Source organism: Protomyctophum bolini (genome assembly GCF_963924005.1).
Source record: "Protomyctophum bolini genome assembly, chromosome: 21".
Taxonomy (NCBI): Eukaryota; Metazoa; Chordata; class Actinopteri; order Myctophiformes; family Myctophidae; genus Protomyctophum; species Protomyctophum bolini.
The window spans coordinates 31,795,675-31,809,767 of record NC_137882.1 but is presented as its reverse complement, the minus strand read 5'-3'; the positions used below and the strand labels follow the sequence as shown (position 1 = coordinate 31,809,767).

The window sequence follows — 14,093 nt, the reverse complement described above, 5'->3', positions numbered from 1 at the left end:
TGCGCATGCGTATACCCGGTCCTCTTTTTCTTGGAAGGTAAGTGTGGCATGGCGCGTGTTTCTGTCTACGGGGGATATTAAAAAGATAACCCGAGAACTGAGTGTACCGTGTCCGCAGCTGCGTCTATCGCCTCCCCGCACTCGCGTTTTATCGAGCCGGTGAGTGTGGTCCTCGTCTGTACGCCCGGGGAGGGAGAGTGCTTTTTTGGGGGGTGGGTAGAGTTTTTCCTTCTGTGTTCGGGTAGGTTAGCACTGTGGCTGGCTGGGTGTGGGTCCATGTTGTACCGAATCAAAGAGAAAGAACATGCGGCCTGCGACAACCCCTCGTTTTCTAACGGCGCACGTTCCCCTCCGTGCGGCAAGTTACGAGACGAGACGTTTTAGAGAGGTCTTTTCTCGTATAACGTTTAAATTCAAAACGACGGTCCCTTCCTTCCTCCGCGTGGACGCACGGGAATTGTTCCGTCGTTTTTTTTCATATATAGTTTAGCGTCGGGAAGTTGAATGGAGGCTAGCTAGGCTATTATCCAGGAGGCTAGCTAGCCAGCTAAGGGGCCAAACACGCTCGCGACATGTCGCGCGACATAAATGACGTAACCTTATTGGGCACGGGGGATAAAGTGTTGATGTGCGTGCTGTTTGACGCGTGATCATAACGTGTTGTTTGTTGTGTCGGGCGTGAAATGAAGTGCCCCGGCTCCGTTCTCACACCGCTAGTAGCGTTGTGTATGGCTAATATGGTATCAGTGTCCGCCTCCTCCATCTTAACTAAACTTAAAAGGAAACCGTTATTCGTTATTGGGGGCATTGTGGCGGTCTAGTCGTAGTCTAGACTAAACTTTAGTTTATTTTTTTAACTTCGACTTTAAAAGTAGTTGTGTGGGTCGGTGGCTGTGTTGTCTGGCGTGGTCGAGCCGATCTAATGCCAAATGATTCCTAACATGACCTGACCAGTCATACCTACCCGGTCCTGGGCCTGCGTGCTCACTGACTGTATGGATCTGAGCCATGTTTTGGTCTCAGAACCTCAGTATAGTATAATTGTCCTTCGCTGCAGAACTGAGCATTTGCTATTAACCTTAGTGTGTATGTTTGTGAACTTGAGTAGCAGCAGCCGGTTGCAGAACTGCCCTGTGTGATCAGGCGACGGCTGACCCTACGAAACTCATTTTGGACTCGTCGTCCCTGCTGATCTTTTTGTTGGTGTTGTGTTAATCCCAATTTAGCCTGTCAAATGTCTACTGGATTTGTGCTCCAGTCAGAGGGTGGGTGGGTGACGCCGGACCATGAGGAAGCAGCCTAGTTAGTCTCGCGATCGTAGCCAGATAGCGTGTAGCATTTAGCTTTGTCGCAGAAGCTCGCATGATGTGACAACTTTTAGCCGGTCGTCGGGGTGGGTGTGTGTGGAGGGGGAGGCACTGGATGTCAATTTGCTCTGTTGTGACTGTGAGAGTTAATGGACAAAACGTCCCGATTGGTTGTGGATAGCACCACAGAGATGGTGCACTTGTGTCCATGCACACACGTGCTAGCATGTAATAAAAATGTAAATGTCACGTTACTAGTAGCTACATGTGATTGTCTTGACAGTGAATCTTGCAAATGAATTAACTAGACATGCAATTTGAGCTTGACATAGCTTAGTGTTGAGAGTGACAGTGGTTTTATTATTAAATGAGAGGAATATTGACTGAACATGTCGATGTCACCCATATGTGCATGTTGAATGGCACTGCCCCTGATTAACCAAATTAACTCTATTGCCCCTATTGTGATTATGCCATATGATATATAATGGGAAAACATTTGGTGGTAATGGCTGATCTACAAGCTCACTGTTCTGACCATGTCGTTTGGCTATTGCCGCATTTTGACCTGATGAAGAATGGTTTTAAATGTAAACAAACGTGTGCAGATGTTCATTGTGCTGCGTACAAACATCGCTGGCTCGAACATTGACCCAGAATGTTTCTTTGCAGTGTCTCTGACCCGCTTCACCATGTCAGAACCTGATCTTGACTTCACGACCGCCGAGTCTGGCGCCTCCTCCACCTACCCCATGCAATGCTCTGCCCTGCGCAAGAACGGCTTTGTGGTGCTGAAGGGACGCCCCTGCAAAATTGTGGAGATGTCCACCTCCAAGACCGGCAAGCACGGGCATGCCAAGGTATGAATTAAACACTGAAGTGTAGGGTGTCTCAGCCAGTTTGTGCCCTTCCTGGGAAAGTTGTTTTATCGGGCAGGCCGACATTCGTATTGTCTCTAGCCACTTTCTAGGGGAATGTTGACTATAGACTCGGAGGGTATGTGCGTGACATCATCATACCCGGAAGTTAGTGGTAACACCTGAGTGGTAGCTATGTATGATTAGATGGCACATGCATTCAAAGTTAAAACAGAAAAGTCCTATCTGATTGCATTAAACAACATTAAACTCACTTTGCCAAGTCAAATTGCCACTCTATTTCCCATTCACTTTATGCATGCTCATATCCCTCTATACCACCTATACAAAGCCTATAGCCACCTGAGGGTGCATGCAACATAATAAATAAGGCGAGCACTGGTTCATTTCACCGTGATCCCAGGTTTGAATCTGACTTAGCTGCATGTCACCCACCCTCTTTTCTGCCTTGCTGTCAAATCCAAAAATAACCTTTTGGCAAGTAAGATTTGGCGATCGGATGAGTCCAATTGTCTATTTTTGTGGGGCAGAGGTTTTATTTTGCTAATGCCTCAAGAATTAAACTTAAAATATAGCCACAGTAGGCCTTGCGATACGAGCATTGGGCTCTAATGCAGCCTATCGGTGTGCTCTCAAAAAAATTATAATATTTTAATAAATTTAGCCAAATTAAATGTAAAGCTCAATACGTGAGCAAAGTGTTTCTAGGCATGTTCTTCTTGCGCTGATTTCCAATGATTCTAAACACAGCTGTCCCGACCGGTGACATAAATACAAAAATTATAGTAAACTTATCCAGTAGCTGGTTTCTATAATCCAAATCCTCGCTACGCATTGCAAGGTTAGGAATGCATGTCCGGTCTAAAAACTGACAGAAGTATTTCAAATGTGAGTTTGCGGCCCACACCAAGTCACTTGAGTTCCAGGGGGGTGGATGAAGTGATTGATTAATTTATCCCACATTAATTTATCCCACAGCAGCAGAATAAAAGAAAACATGTGTGAAATGAGGGGTGCTCTTAATCATCATACGTCATCTCATTCCGGCCAATCACAATTTGCGTCCTCACCTTCGTCTTCAATGTTTGTGTTTACACAAACACTCAAAGCTGGACACGCAAAAGAAACTTTGTTTCTGTTTTGACATATCGTAGCTGTCAATGTTGCAAACTGGGGTAGGCCACTCTGCTTCAATTTCATGTAATCTCCTAGCCTATGAGACAAATGTATACTTAGTCGTACAATGTTTAGTGTAGACTATAGATATATAAAATATTGCATCTTAACCTGCAGATTGGATAAAGAGCATCATAAAAAGCAGATGGGTTTGTCAACTATTTCTACTAATTTGGTAATTTACCTAGCTTAGAAGTACCAATTTTTTTTAAAAGCAGATGAAGGTAGTGCATGCACATCCGGTCTCTGTGGTTTCATTTTACTGTCAAGAGTTATCCATTTGGATACACAAACTCCATTAAGCTAGGGACCACTGGTTGAAAATAGGAATGCACCGAAAGGGAAATTCTTGGCCGAAACCTAATATAGGAAACAGTTGGTCGAATACCGAATATGATTAATATTATATCTTTTTTCCTACAATTGCTGTCATGGCTGAAAGCTACCTGATTTATGGCAAAATAAATAGTTATGGCAAAACTTAATTAAAAAATAATCATCATTATGGGTCCATAAAACATTTATTCAGCTCTCAAATGCATTAATTGCGTACACTATTCGGTGATATATTCTGCCTGTTCGGGCCGAAACCGAATAGGCCGAAAGAAATGCATTATTAGCCATTTTCTGCGGCTGAATATTCGGTGCATCACTAGTTGAAAACTACTGATCTAAATGTTAAAATGCAATAAAATACAGCTGAGCTTTTTCAGCATTAACAGTGAGTGGGCAGGCTACTTCTTTTTTTTAGAATGGATGACTCAAACAAATACAAATGACATTTATTTTCCAATAAGAAAGTGCTTTGCTTAATTATCTTACTTGTAGGATTCACACTTGGTAATCTATATATATATATATATAGGCTACAAAGTGGGTGCAGGTCTTTTTTCCGACAGCATATTGATCCGAAACCTCAATCCTAACCCAACCCTAACCGCAAGCACGGGAGCAGCGCATGTCGGACCATCGCTTTTTCGCATCGCAGCAAATGTGCCCCCCGCTGCGGAGCGGACCGTTGCCCCGTCGGCTAGAATGCTGTCGGAAAATAGTCCGCCTCCCTACAAAGTAGGGATGGAATCTTTTCAGGTTGTTATCAGAAACTTAAAGGTATATTCAGTGATTTCACTTAATTCAAATATAACTTTGTGTTGTTGTGATAATCCCCCTTACTATAGAGTGTGCTGACCATATGAGAAGTTCCTCTTTGGTAAGTGCAATGCTTAATTGGTTAGGTGGTGAATGGTGCTGGTTTAACCCAAGGCTAGAGGGCTGTTTCAGCCAATGAGATTGCTTCCTCGAAACGACCTGTGGTATAATGCTCCTTTAACCCTTTTCCCTGTAGGTTCCATAATGGTAAAGAAGAGGTGATATGTTGAAATGGCTTCATACTCTTAACCCATTTTGGGGCGGGAACCCCTTTTGGTGTTGTAAGCATGTTCTATATACTATACAGATCTACAAGCTCATAGCGCGCCACCGAGTGTCGCGCTACGGCCTTGTAGGTCTGCTATTTCTGAAGCGAACGTTGTTTTTATTCCAACGTCAGGCCTAAATGGGTTAAGGTGGTTGCACACTGGACGCGTTTTTCGGAAAACCGATGGAGAAACGCCGCTAAAAACGCGCTCAGTGTGCAGGGACCTTTAGTCTTAATTAACACACACTGAAAACAGCCTATTTGCATGCCTCAAATCATGCCTACTGTATGTAAAATCCTTCTGAGATTATGTTAACCTCCTCCCCCTTTACATTACAGGTTAACATGGTGGGTATTGACATCTTTACCAACAAGAAGTATGAAGATATGTGCCCCTCCACCCACAACATGGACGTCCCTTCCATCAAGCGGACAGACTACCAGGTAGGTTATAACCCAGCAATGTTTTTAGAAGGCAAAGGAGATGGTTCTCTCAGCTGACAACAGCTGAAGCCATCGTAACCATAGACTTATAAAGGTAGACACCTCTTCCAGCTCTGGGGCGTGTGTTCTCAAGAGGGGGCAATAGTCTGGCAGTCGGGTTGTGGAGTGGGAAATTTGGTATATACCGGTAGTCTTTATTTTTAATTGGCCTAAAATATTGTCTATATACATACATGAATCCACTTGCTTACCGGCTGTCAGTATTGAGCAATCTTTTAATAGGGGTTTCCTGTGACCCTACCATTAACATCCTGTATAACGGCCAAGCTACACCAGGCAATTTTGCATGCATGCGTTTACTGCGCACGTACAGTGCGTTTGGATAGGACCAATATATGTCAATGATACCAGCTACACCAGACGCACGGATACCGCGGGCCATCCTACGCGTGCTCTAAAAATAGGATCTGTTCTAAAAGATTTAAGTGCGTATGCCCCATACGCACAAATCTGCCGCGCGCCACAGATCTGATGTAGCCGGGGCATTTCGCACGCATACTTTGTGCGCACAGTGCGCTTACGTCAAACGCACACATGCCCGGTGTAGCTTGGCTGTAAGGCAATAATGTCAAACTTTCCTTATGCTTTAAGTAGCATGTGACCTTGTCAAACTAGGGAGTTTTCATGATTCTGAATCCATATCAAGCATTCGACACACATGGCACCAACAAACTGCTGCGGCCAATGTGGCATCGTTTTTTTTAATTTTATGTCTGATGATAACCTTCAGCCAAAAATGTAAGAACCCATGATTGAAGTTGAAGTCAACTGCTGTCTGTCTTGGCTGAACAGCTGTACTGTATTTAACTCACCCAGTGCCACGTTACGCCTCCTGACACCTTTAATGTATCCCGTTGCCACTGACTCCTAAAGACGCCTTTTTTAATATCGATTAATTCTGGAGCTTAGCTGTGTCTAGTTTCCCTGTGTAAAGCTCCGGTTTTCATTTCCGGAGAATAATCGGCTGGCTTATGCTTGCTATGGGACGGAGCATCTTGGAACGTAAATATCTCTGAATCGCTTTTTTGACTGCGCCATGACATTTTCATGGACACTTTCATGGGAGCCAAACTACCCGGAAGTTTGGCAGAATGCACTGGAGTCAATGAGAGCTCAGTGACCAGCTCATGAACAAACATCATTTATGAACAATTGAGACCTTTTGTAAAGTAATCACTTCTGGAAAATAACAGAAGACATGTAACACATTATTGTCTGCTGTGTTGCTGTGTTATTCGATGTGTACACTGTGTAATTTTTATAGAGGTATGGTATCTAAAGAGCACAGACTTCGGATACTTCGGAGCCAGAAACGATACCTGCTGCTGTTTAGATCCTGTGTACTTCGAAAAGTAAGTGATTAGAAAACAACCTGTGATATGTCTTGTTATTTTCCAGAAGTGATTGCTTTACAAAAGGTCTCAATTGTTCATGAATAATGTTTGTTATGAGCTGGTCCAGCCGGCTCCATGGCGTATGGTGGTCTTGGAGTCCAACTCAAAAGAGAGAAATTCTGAATATTATTCTCTCGTTTGATATCATTGAAGATGCGCTAAGATGTGTACACACGTCCTTGCAACCCATCATAGAGCACCGAAGTCCTGACGTAATTCTCTTATCCCTTCGATTCCCCTGGTTCACAGAAATAATTTCTCAATGGAGAATAACATGGGGTGATCTTACTATCGTCTACTATAAGCGTTGTGGTCCAAAAATAAACAAGCTCTTGGTGTTACAAAATATGAACGCTTTTTGGATCATATATCGTGTCAATTAAAATGATCGCAATGTAAGCTAGCAATGTAAAGACAACTTTTTTTAGTAGATTGTTTCCGGGTCGTGGCTTTCAGAGTAAAAGCGCGCTGACAACTCTGGCCCCCCAGAGCTCCTATTTTGAAGAACTTCCGGCACTGATTGTGTTTTAATAGTGGCAGCATTTTGACTATAGGACAATGCACATGATTGCATGCATTTTAATTTCTTTGCCTTTTTGTTTTTTTGCCTCCAGCTTCTCAACATCAGTGAAGATTTCATGTCTCTGATGTCTGATAATGGAGACATCAGGGAAGATCTGCGATGTCCTGAAGGTGACCTGGGCAAGGAAATCTTGGGAAAGTTTGAGGCTGGTGAGGAATTCATGGTAAGTCAAAAGTTATACACTGACATTGTTCACCTTGTTTCCATTTATTTCTTGTATGCAGTCCAATGAAAAAAGAAAACACCAGTTAAGCCATGACTTGCTATTGGAACGTTCCATTGCATTATACCTAATCGTTAATATTGAATTATAGTTATCGATTTTCATTTTGAACACTTTTACTCACCCCTACTTTAAAGTAGTTTCAGTCCCTGCAGCAAAACAGAGGATTGAAATGTATAGTTAAGTTACAATTTTGCATGCACTTCAAACTATGAATAAATGATATAGGTTTGGACATGATGATTTCACCCTTGTCAGTCACCTTGCCAGTTGGTATGAAAACTTTTTCCCTGTTGACCCAGCATGACTCTGATAACCCTGATCCTATCAGGTGTAAGGAGATCTGCTCGGACCCTGATGGGAAACTGCGACTGGTTGTGAAAATGACTGAGAAATTAATCTGATTCTGAACTATTCTTAAAAAGCAGATTGTGATCCATCTTGTTACATTTGTCTTGCTTAATTTCCTCCATGTGTCCATCGTTGCAGGTCTCTGTGCTGGCTGCCATGGGAGAGGAGTGCGCTGTGGCCATCAAGGCCATGAACAAGTAGGAAGAACCTTGCTGCCCAAAGCGCAACAAGCACCGCCCACCACCGGTCTCCTGCATTCTCATTGGTTCTGTCACCAAAGCGACGGCCTTCACGGACAACCTCAATTGTTCTGTTGTGATAATCCCCCTCAATTCTCAATTTTTTCTACATCTGTTTCTCTACTCCATCGCTGTTAGGACCTTGTTTTGCTTTGTTCTGCCGTAGCCCACTAACTGAATCACCTTAATCACTGAGGTTTTGTTTGGCAACATTTCAAGAATCTGCTTTATGAAGGAAAAAAAAATAAATGTAAAAACAGCAGAGTAGTTGCTCATTCCTGTTTTTTATTTTCGACTTCAAAATGTCTCGCCACTCACATTCCTGAATGTTGAAATAACAACCGGATTTAGCTTTTGTATGATTATTTTTTTATATTCTTTAGAGTAAATATAGCAGGCCTAATGCCTTTTTATGGGGGGTATGGTGGTTGGTTGTTCTCTTTTTCCTTGTGTTGTAAAAGGAACAGTCTGAAAGGTTAGCCCCATTTTAAATAGAATTCTTAACCCTAGTTAGGTTGTCCCTCTTGCTGACATACTAGCTTTCCAGCAGGGCTTTTGGCTCCGGTTCCTGTCACATGACTGAAAAACAAGGATGAGATGTCTAACCCCACCTCCCCCAAAATGGGAATTGCAAGTGGCTAGCACTAAAAAAAAAAAAAGAGCACTTGAAGGCGTACCCCCTAGCATTTCAAATAAGCACGAAGAAAAGAGAACTTTTCCCCAAATGGAAACAAACTTCAGTGATTTCTCTAAATGCCAGTCTCTTGTCTGTATTAAAGTTTGAGGGGCGTGAGGGTCCCGTGCGCTTACCTCTTGTCACCGTGACAACTAAGGCCGTGCCCCCCGATGCCCCGGTGTCATCACCCCCCCCCACCAAATATCCAAGGTGTGTTTTTGAGGCGTGAGTGTGCAAAGGTGTGGGCCTCCAGAATGTTGAGGGAGGCAGTTTGCAGTGAGGTGTATTACTTAAAAAAATGTTTGAGGGGCTCGATCGGGGAGGGGAGGATGGTAGAGTTTGCAAAAGTATTTTGTTCACTCGAGGCCTTTGTCACCTGACTGGAGATGGCAAAAAAATAAAAGGTAAAAATGGAAAAACATTACCTCACCGTTTGTTTTGTTCTTTTATTCCATGTAGTTTTTGTCTAAAGCTTATGCCATGAGTTCATTTGTTTGGGTGGGTATGCATACATTTCCAAAAAGCTGCCACGGTCTACTGTGGGGGAAATGTAGCATCTTCTGCACATTGGACCATAAGTGAAGTTGTATGCTGGATGTGGTGATGGAGCCGTTTGAAGCAGTTGGGGCCACACCCTTGAGACTGAAAATATTGAATTTGCAACACAACTGGGACAACTTGCATGCCACCCAACTCTCACGCCATGTTGGCCAGAGTTGGGTTAGGATTTGTCTGGTGATCACTGGAAGTTTGTTAAAGCTGCTGAAGTAGGCTTACAGTAAGTACAATTGTATGTCATGTGCACGCCCTGACGGTAATGGATTCTCTGACTCATCAAGGCCAAAAACAGTGATTCATCAAGGCTTACTATAGCCACCTAAATGTGTAAGCTGCACAATGCACTAACGCTGTTGCAGTAAAACGTGGTATGCCATTGCCAACTGCACTGCTAGGCAGGCTGTCTGTCAATGATTGACCACATGGTCTTCTTATCGGGGTGAGCAGGGCGACCCTGCCCTTTGTAGCCTACTATCAAGCTACAGAGGATGGCTGCCGACATGGGCAACTGAGGTGAATGGAGTCCCTAGTCTGGCAGCTGACGGCTTCTTTTGTTTAAAGTGGGAAGTTTGGTTATAATTGGTGGCACGTCCGAAAATGTCTATATACATTTCATGAATCCAACTTTCCTTATGCTTTAAGTAGCATGTGACATAAAACTACTGGTTTTCATGATTCTGAATATTCCAAGCATTAGTTTTGCACAAAAAAAACTCATGAAAACCCCTTAGTTTGACTTTGACATGTCACATGCTACTTAAAGCAAATGGAAAGTTTGACATTTTTGCCTGCCATAGGATATTAATGGTAGGGTCACAAGAAACCCCTATAAAGAAATTGCTCTACTCATAGCCGGTCAGCAAGTGGATTCATGAATAGACAATACTTTAGGCCAATAAAAAAAGACTATATACCAAATTTCCCACCCTGACTGTCTGAATTTTCATTTAGTTAACTTCTGAATTGCCATAAAAATGTTTGTGTTTGGCTCCTCCCCTTTCTTAGTCCACTTCCTATGTGCTTCTGTGTTTATTCCTAATAACCTTTGTATGTTTATTTGTATGATTTTGCTCTTGAGAGATGAGGTGCGTTCAAATAATGAACCGGTACAGAAAAGTAGGCTATTTAGATTTAGAACATTATTTTCTACCTGTTCATACGGTCATTTTGGGCATACAAAAGAAGATGAAGGAGAATAATAATGATTGAATGCGTATGATAATGAATGCGCCGCCGCCGTGCATGTTCAAATCATTTTTTTTGTGCGTGTGTGTGTGTGTGGGGAAAAAGCAATCACATCGCGGTGCCCACTCGGGTGCGTTCGGATAGGTTCGGATCGGATCAGCTGACGTGACAGTGGAATAGTACATCCGCTCTCTGTCACTACCGGCTCTTTCTTTCAGCCCTAAACTCAACATGGCGCCGGTATGTACAGAGATAGCTCCTCGTCTCAGTTAGGCTCGTTTTCACAATTCGAGATAGTTTTTGGGGAATATGTTCACAATTATGTACTCATAATCACATAATGACCTTTCCTACCAACGGTGCTTCGCAATGCGCACACAGTGCACTGTTTTGGTCATGGGGGAAACAAGGAGAAAAAAAGCTGCTACATGTTAGCATTAGCAGCTAACTGTTAACACGTGTTACTTTTATTCATTCAGTCAAGTTAAAGTGATCTTTTATAACAGCGATTACTCAACCAGGCTGTCTTTTTAATCCCCAGATTAATCTGAAGAAGAAACCCACCATAGTTAAGTCTAAGACGAGTAAGAAGTCCAAAAAGGGCGCAGCATGGAGGTTCACCCTGGACTGTACTCACCCCGTGGAGGACGGCATTCTGGACTCCGGCAACTTTGTAAGTTTCTGAAATTAAAATCACTTCTTGAGAAAGCCTTGATATTGCCACATCCACACGTTTGTGCAGTGAAAGGTCGTGGTTCCATTTTATGTATAGAAATCATTGAGAACACTTAAAAAGCCACTTAAGTGTTGCTCAGTTGATCTATCATGAAAATCATGAATTGTTTTGAATTGAGTGCCTCAGTTCTGATTATACAATAAGAAGCTATTTGTTTTCCATCAGTAAGACATTGTCATTGGCATTCTCTGGTTTTCTAAAATGCGTCATTCTGCGTCATTCCATACAATAAATCTATGACGGCGTCTGTCAACCATGATCCTCAGGATCGTGTTTGTTTTCATCTAGGAATTGTATTTTATTTGCATGTTAGGCTAGGTTGGGATTTAAGGTGAATGCAACTGTAGACAAGAGAACCAACCGTACCTGAAGTCACCACCAGGTAGCAGGGTTAGGGGAGCCACTAGAACAGCTGCCTGTGATATTGATATTGCATTCAAGGTTTCTTTATTTCTCAATGTGCCTTAAAAATGCAAACATTTTGGTTACCCAGCCTGAGTGATCTATGGCTGTGTAGTACTATATGGCATTCATAAAATGTAGGCTACTTGATGATATCGCAGCCATTCTCTGGGGTAGGAACCGCCAAGTTGTTAAATTACAATTTTGCATGCACTTCTATGAATAAATTATATAGATTTGGAAATTACGATATTTGCATACCGACCCGGCGACCAGTCACCTTGCCAGTTGACGGAACTCTTTCCCTGTTGACCCAGTATGACTCTGATAACCCTGATCCTATCAGGTGTAAAGAGATCTGATGGGAAACAGCAACTGGTTGTGAAATTGACTGAGAAGAAATAAATCTGATTCCAAACTATGAATAAATGTTCTTAAAATGCAGATTGTGATCCATCTTGTAACAATGTAATGACCTAATAATAATCCTAACTCACATTTAGTCCTTTGCGAATGACATTAAAAATAATGATCACATCTGGGAAGCCGATTCCATTAAGAAGTGGACAATATATTGTGGACACTTGTAGTGTACTACAAGTTGAAGTTAGCAATTGTCATCGTTTGAGAATGACTAGCCTCGGAAACCCAGACGTTTTTTATTTCCTGGCTAATCCTGTGCATGGACTAGGGTTCCCTTCCCTAGGTCAAAACCAACACTAGGGTTCTCTTCCCTAGTGTGTCACTGTGCTTCTGTCCAATAGGAAACCTTCCTCAATGAGAGGATAAAGGTCAACGGGAAGACGGGGAATCTGACTAATGTGGTCCAGATCAGCCGTGTCAAGAACAAGATCAACGTCACGTCTGAGAAGCAGTTCTCCAAGAGGTGGGTTTAGCTTTATCTGTATTATTAGCTCATGGGCTTAGTGGTAGTGGCAGTAGAGACAGTTGACGAACCCTTCAGTCATTGTAGTTGGGTTTTAACATGTGAACATATTTATGACTCGCTACACTAACAAGTAAGTGTGCCTTGAGATTTGGGTAGTACCCAAAAGACCAGATACACTGGTATCCACTTGATCTATACCAGTGGTTCTCAGAGGTGCTTATTGAGAACAGCAAGAGCTCACGCTCATAACTCCAATTTAGTGACTTAGTTTGTGGACTTGACGTTCCATACAACACAATGACGCATGCATGTAGGTATTGGATTTACCTCAAACTGTCGTGATGAGTCACCCTAATGCCCTTTGATATATATGTATATACCCAAATTACCATTCGAAAAAGTTCTCTTGTGCCTCCTCTGCCCTGTCTGTAATAGAAAATGTAATCCCATCTCGGTTTTTTTTCCTGTGTTTTATCATGCAGGTACCTGAAATACCTGACCAAGAAGTACCTGAAGAAGAATAACCTCCGTGACTGGCTGAGGGTGGTGGCGTCCGACAAGGAGTCGTACGAGCTACGCTACTTCCAGATCAGTCAGGATGATGACGAGGAGTCCGAGGCAGACGAGTGAAGGGCCTCACCTACCTACACAGTACAGTACACACAGGCGGCCAAGCGCTACTAGGCTGTGCACGACTGTACTGACCTACGGTTGTGTTGGTTAAACAATATTGTTGCCCAATGTCAGAATGGACTGCTATAGCGCCACTACATCATAAGCTGCAATGTGACAGTGACGGAGAATAAAGAAAAATGCCATTTCATTTGACTGACTGTTTGTTTATTTACTGTCAAAGAAATGTCCATTACTGATTATTAATTTACATCCGCAGGACCAGCCCAAGCCTTTTTGGGCTCCTTAGCAGAATTTGAGAGGGGGAGCGACGAGGTTATATATTTGACTTTTATTTGTTTTTAATTTTTTGCATCGGCTGCATAACTGATAATAAATCAGTATAGACGCACTGTGATCAACTTTATTGAACTACTGTTCCTCGAATGTCTTTGTAGGTAAAGTTTTGTATCACCAAAATAACATCCTGCATTTTTGTCATGGTTTGTAAGGGTCTATCATTCTGATTTGCATTTTTAAAGTCTAAAACCTCACTGACTGAAGATGAAAACCGTTATAATACTAAGTAGGTAGGTATATCTTGGTTGTGAAAATACTTTAAAAGGCCACTAGATGGTGCTGTTGCCTATTCTCGCCAAGGCAGGAACATCAAAGATTGGCTTTCACATGCTGGTATTTGGAATATTGTGGACAGGTCTTAGATCAGCGGCCAGCTGGCCCCCTTCTGAATTGATGACCAGTGTTCTTGTTTTTCCCCTCTCAATTGTATGTGTATATGCTGGGTGGTTTCCTTCCCCCCCCCTGCCCTTTCCCTAATCTGTGTGCGGGGTCCTGCACTTCACATGTGGAACATCATCTTAAAGGTGAATGCTATGCTCATCCTCACATTTCAAGGTGTAAAACTGCTAATCATTGGAAAGTCCTAGCAAGCAAAGTGTGTGT

General features: G+C 42.7%; 2 protein-coding genes across 3 annotated transcripts; both read left to right on the top strand.

The window, feature by feature from the left end:
* eif5a (eukaryotic translation initiation factor 5A) lies at window positions 1-9,172 on the top strand. Of its 2 annotated transcripts, none has more exons than XM_080794260.1 (5): window positions 1-37; window positions 1,980-2,167; window positions 5,118-5,222; window positions 7,291-7,422; window positions 7,972-9,172. In XM_080794260.1, the coding sequence occupies exons 2-5, from the start codon at window positions 2,000-2,002 to the stop codon at window positions 8,032-8,034; spliced, it is 468 nt and encodes a 155-aa protein (XP_080650386.1). In that variant the 5' UTR covers window positions 1-37; window positions 1,980-1,999; the 3' UTR covers window positions 8,035-9,172. The 2 variants fall into 2 exon arrangements, with proteins under 2 accessions (XP_080650386.1, XP_080650385.1); XM_080794259.1 differs by having other exon boundaries at window positions 25-159.
* Window positions 9,173-10,665: 1,493 nt separating this feature from the next.
* On the top strand, window positions 10,666-13,341 carry rpl22l1 (ribosomal protein L22-like 1). The gene is made up of 4 exons (XM_080793544.1): window positions 10,666-10,731; window positions 11,033-11,164; window positions 12,394-12,515; window positions 13,001-13,341. The coding sequence occupies exons 1-4, from the start codon at window positions 10,723-10,725 to the stop codon at window positions 13,146-13,148; spliced, it is 411 nt and encodes a 136-aa protein (XP_080649670.1). The 5' UTR covers window positions 10,666-10,722; the 3' UTR covers window positions 13,149-13,341.
* Window positions 13,342-14,093: the final 752 nt, after the last annotated feature.

Bases quoted from the DNA above. Each gene is read 5' to 3' on its own strand.
- eif5a (XM_080794260.1), top strand. From the start codon at position 2,000: ATGTCAGAACCTGATCTTGACTTCACGACCGCCGAGTCTGGCGCCTCC. The intron at 2,168-5,117 runs GTATGAATTAAA...TTTACATTACAG, and splicing joins GCAAGCACGGGCATGCCAAG to GTTAACATGGTGGGTATTGA. The intron at 5,223-7,290 runs GTAGGTTATAAC...TTTTGCCTCCAG, and splicing joins TCAAGCGGACAGACTACCAG to CTTCTCAACATCAGTGAAGA.
- rpl22l1 (XM_080793544.1), top strand. The intron at 11,165-12,393 runs GTAAGTTTCTGA...TCTGTCCAATAG, and splicing joins TTCTGGACTCCGGCAACTTT to GAAACCTTCCTCAATGAGAG. The intron at 12,516-13,000 runs GTGGGTTTAGCT...TTTATCATGCAG, and splicing joins GAGAAGCAGTTCTCCAAGAG to GTACCTGAAATACCTGACCA.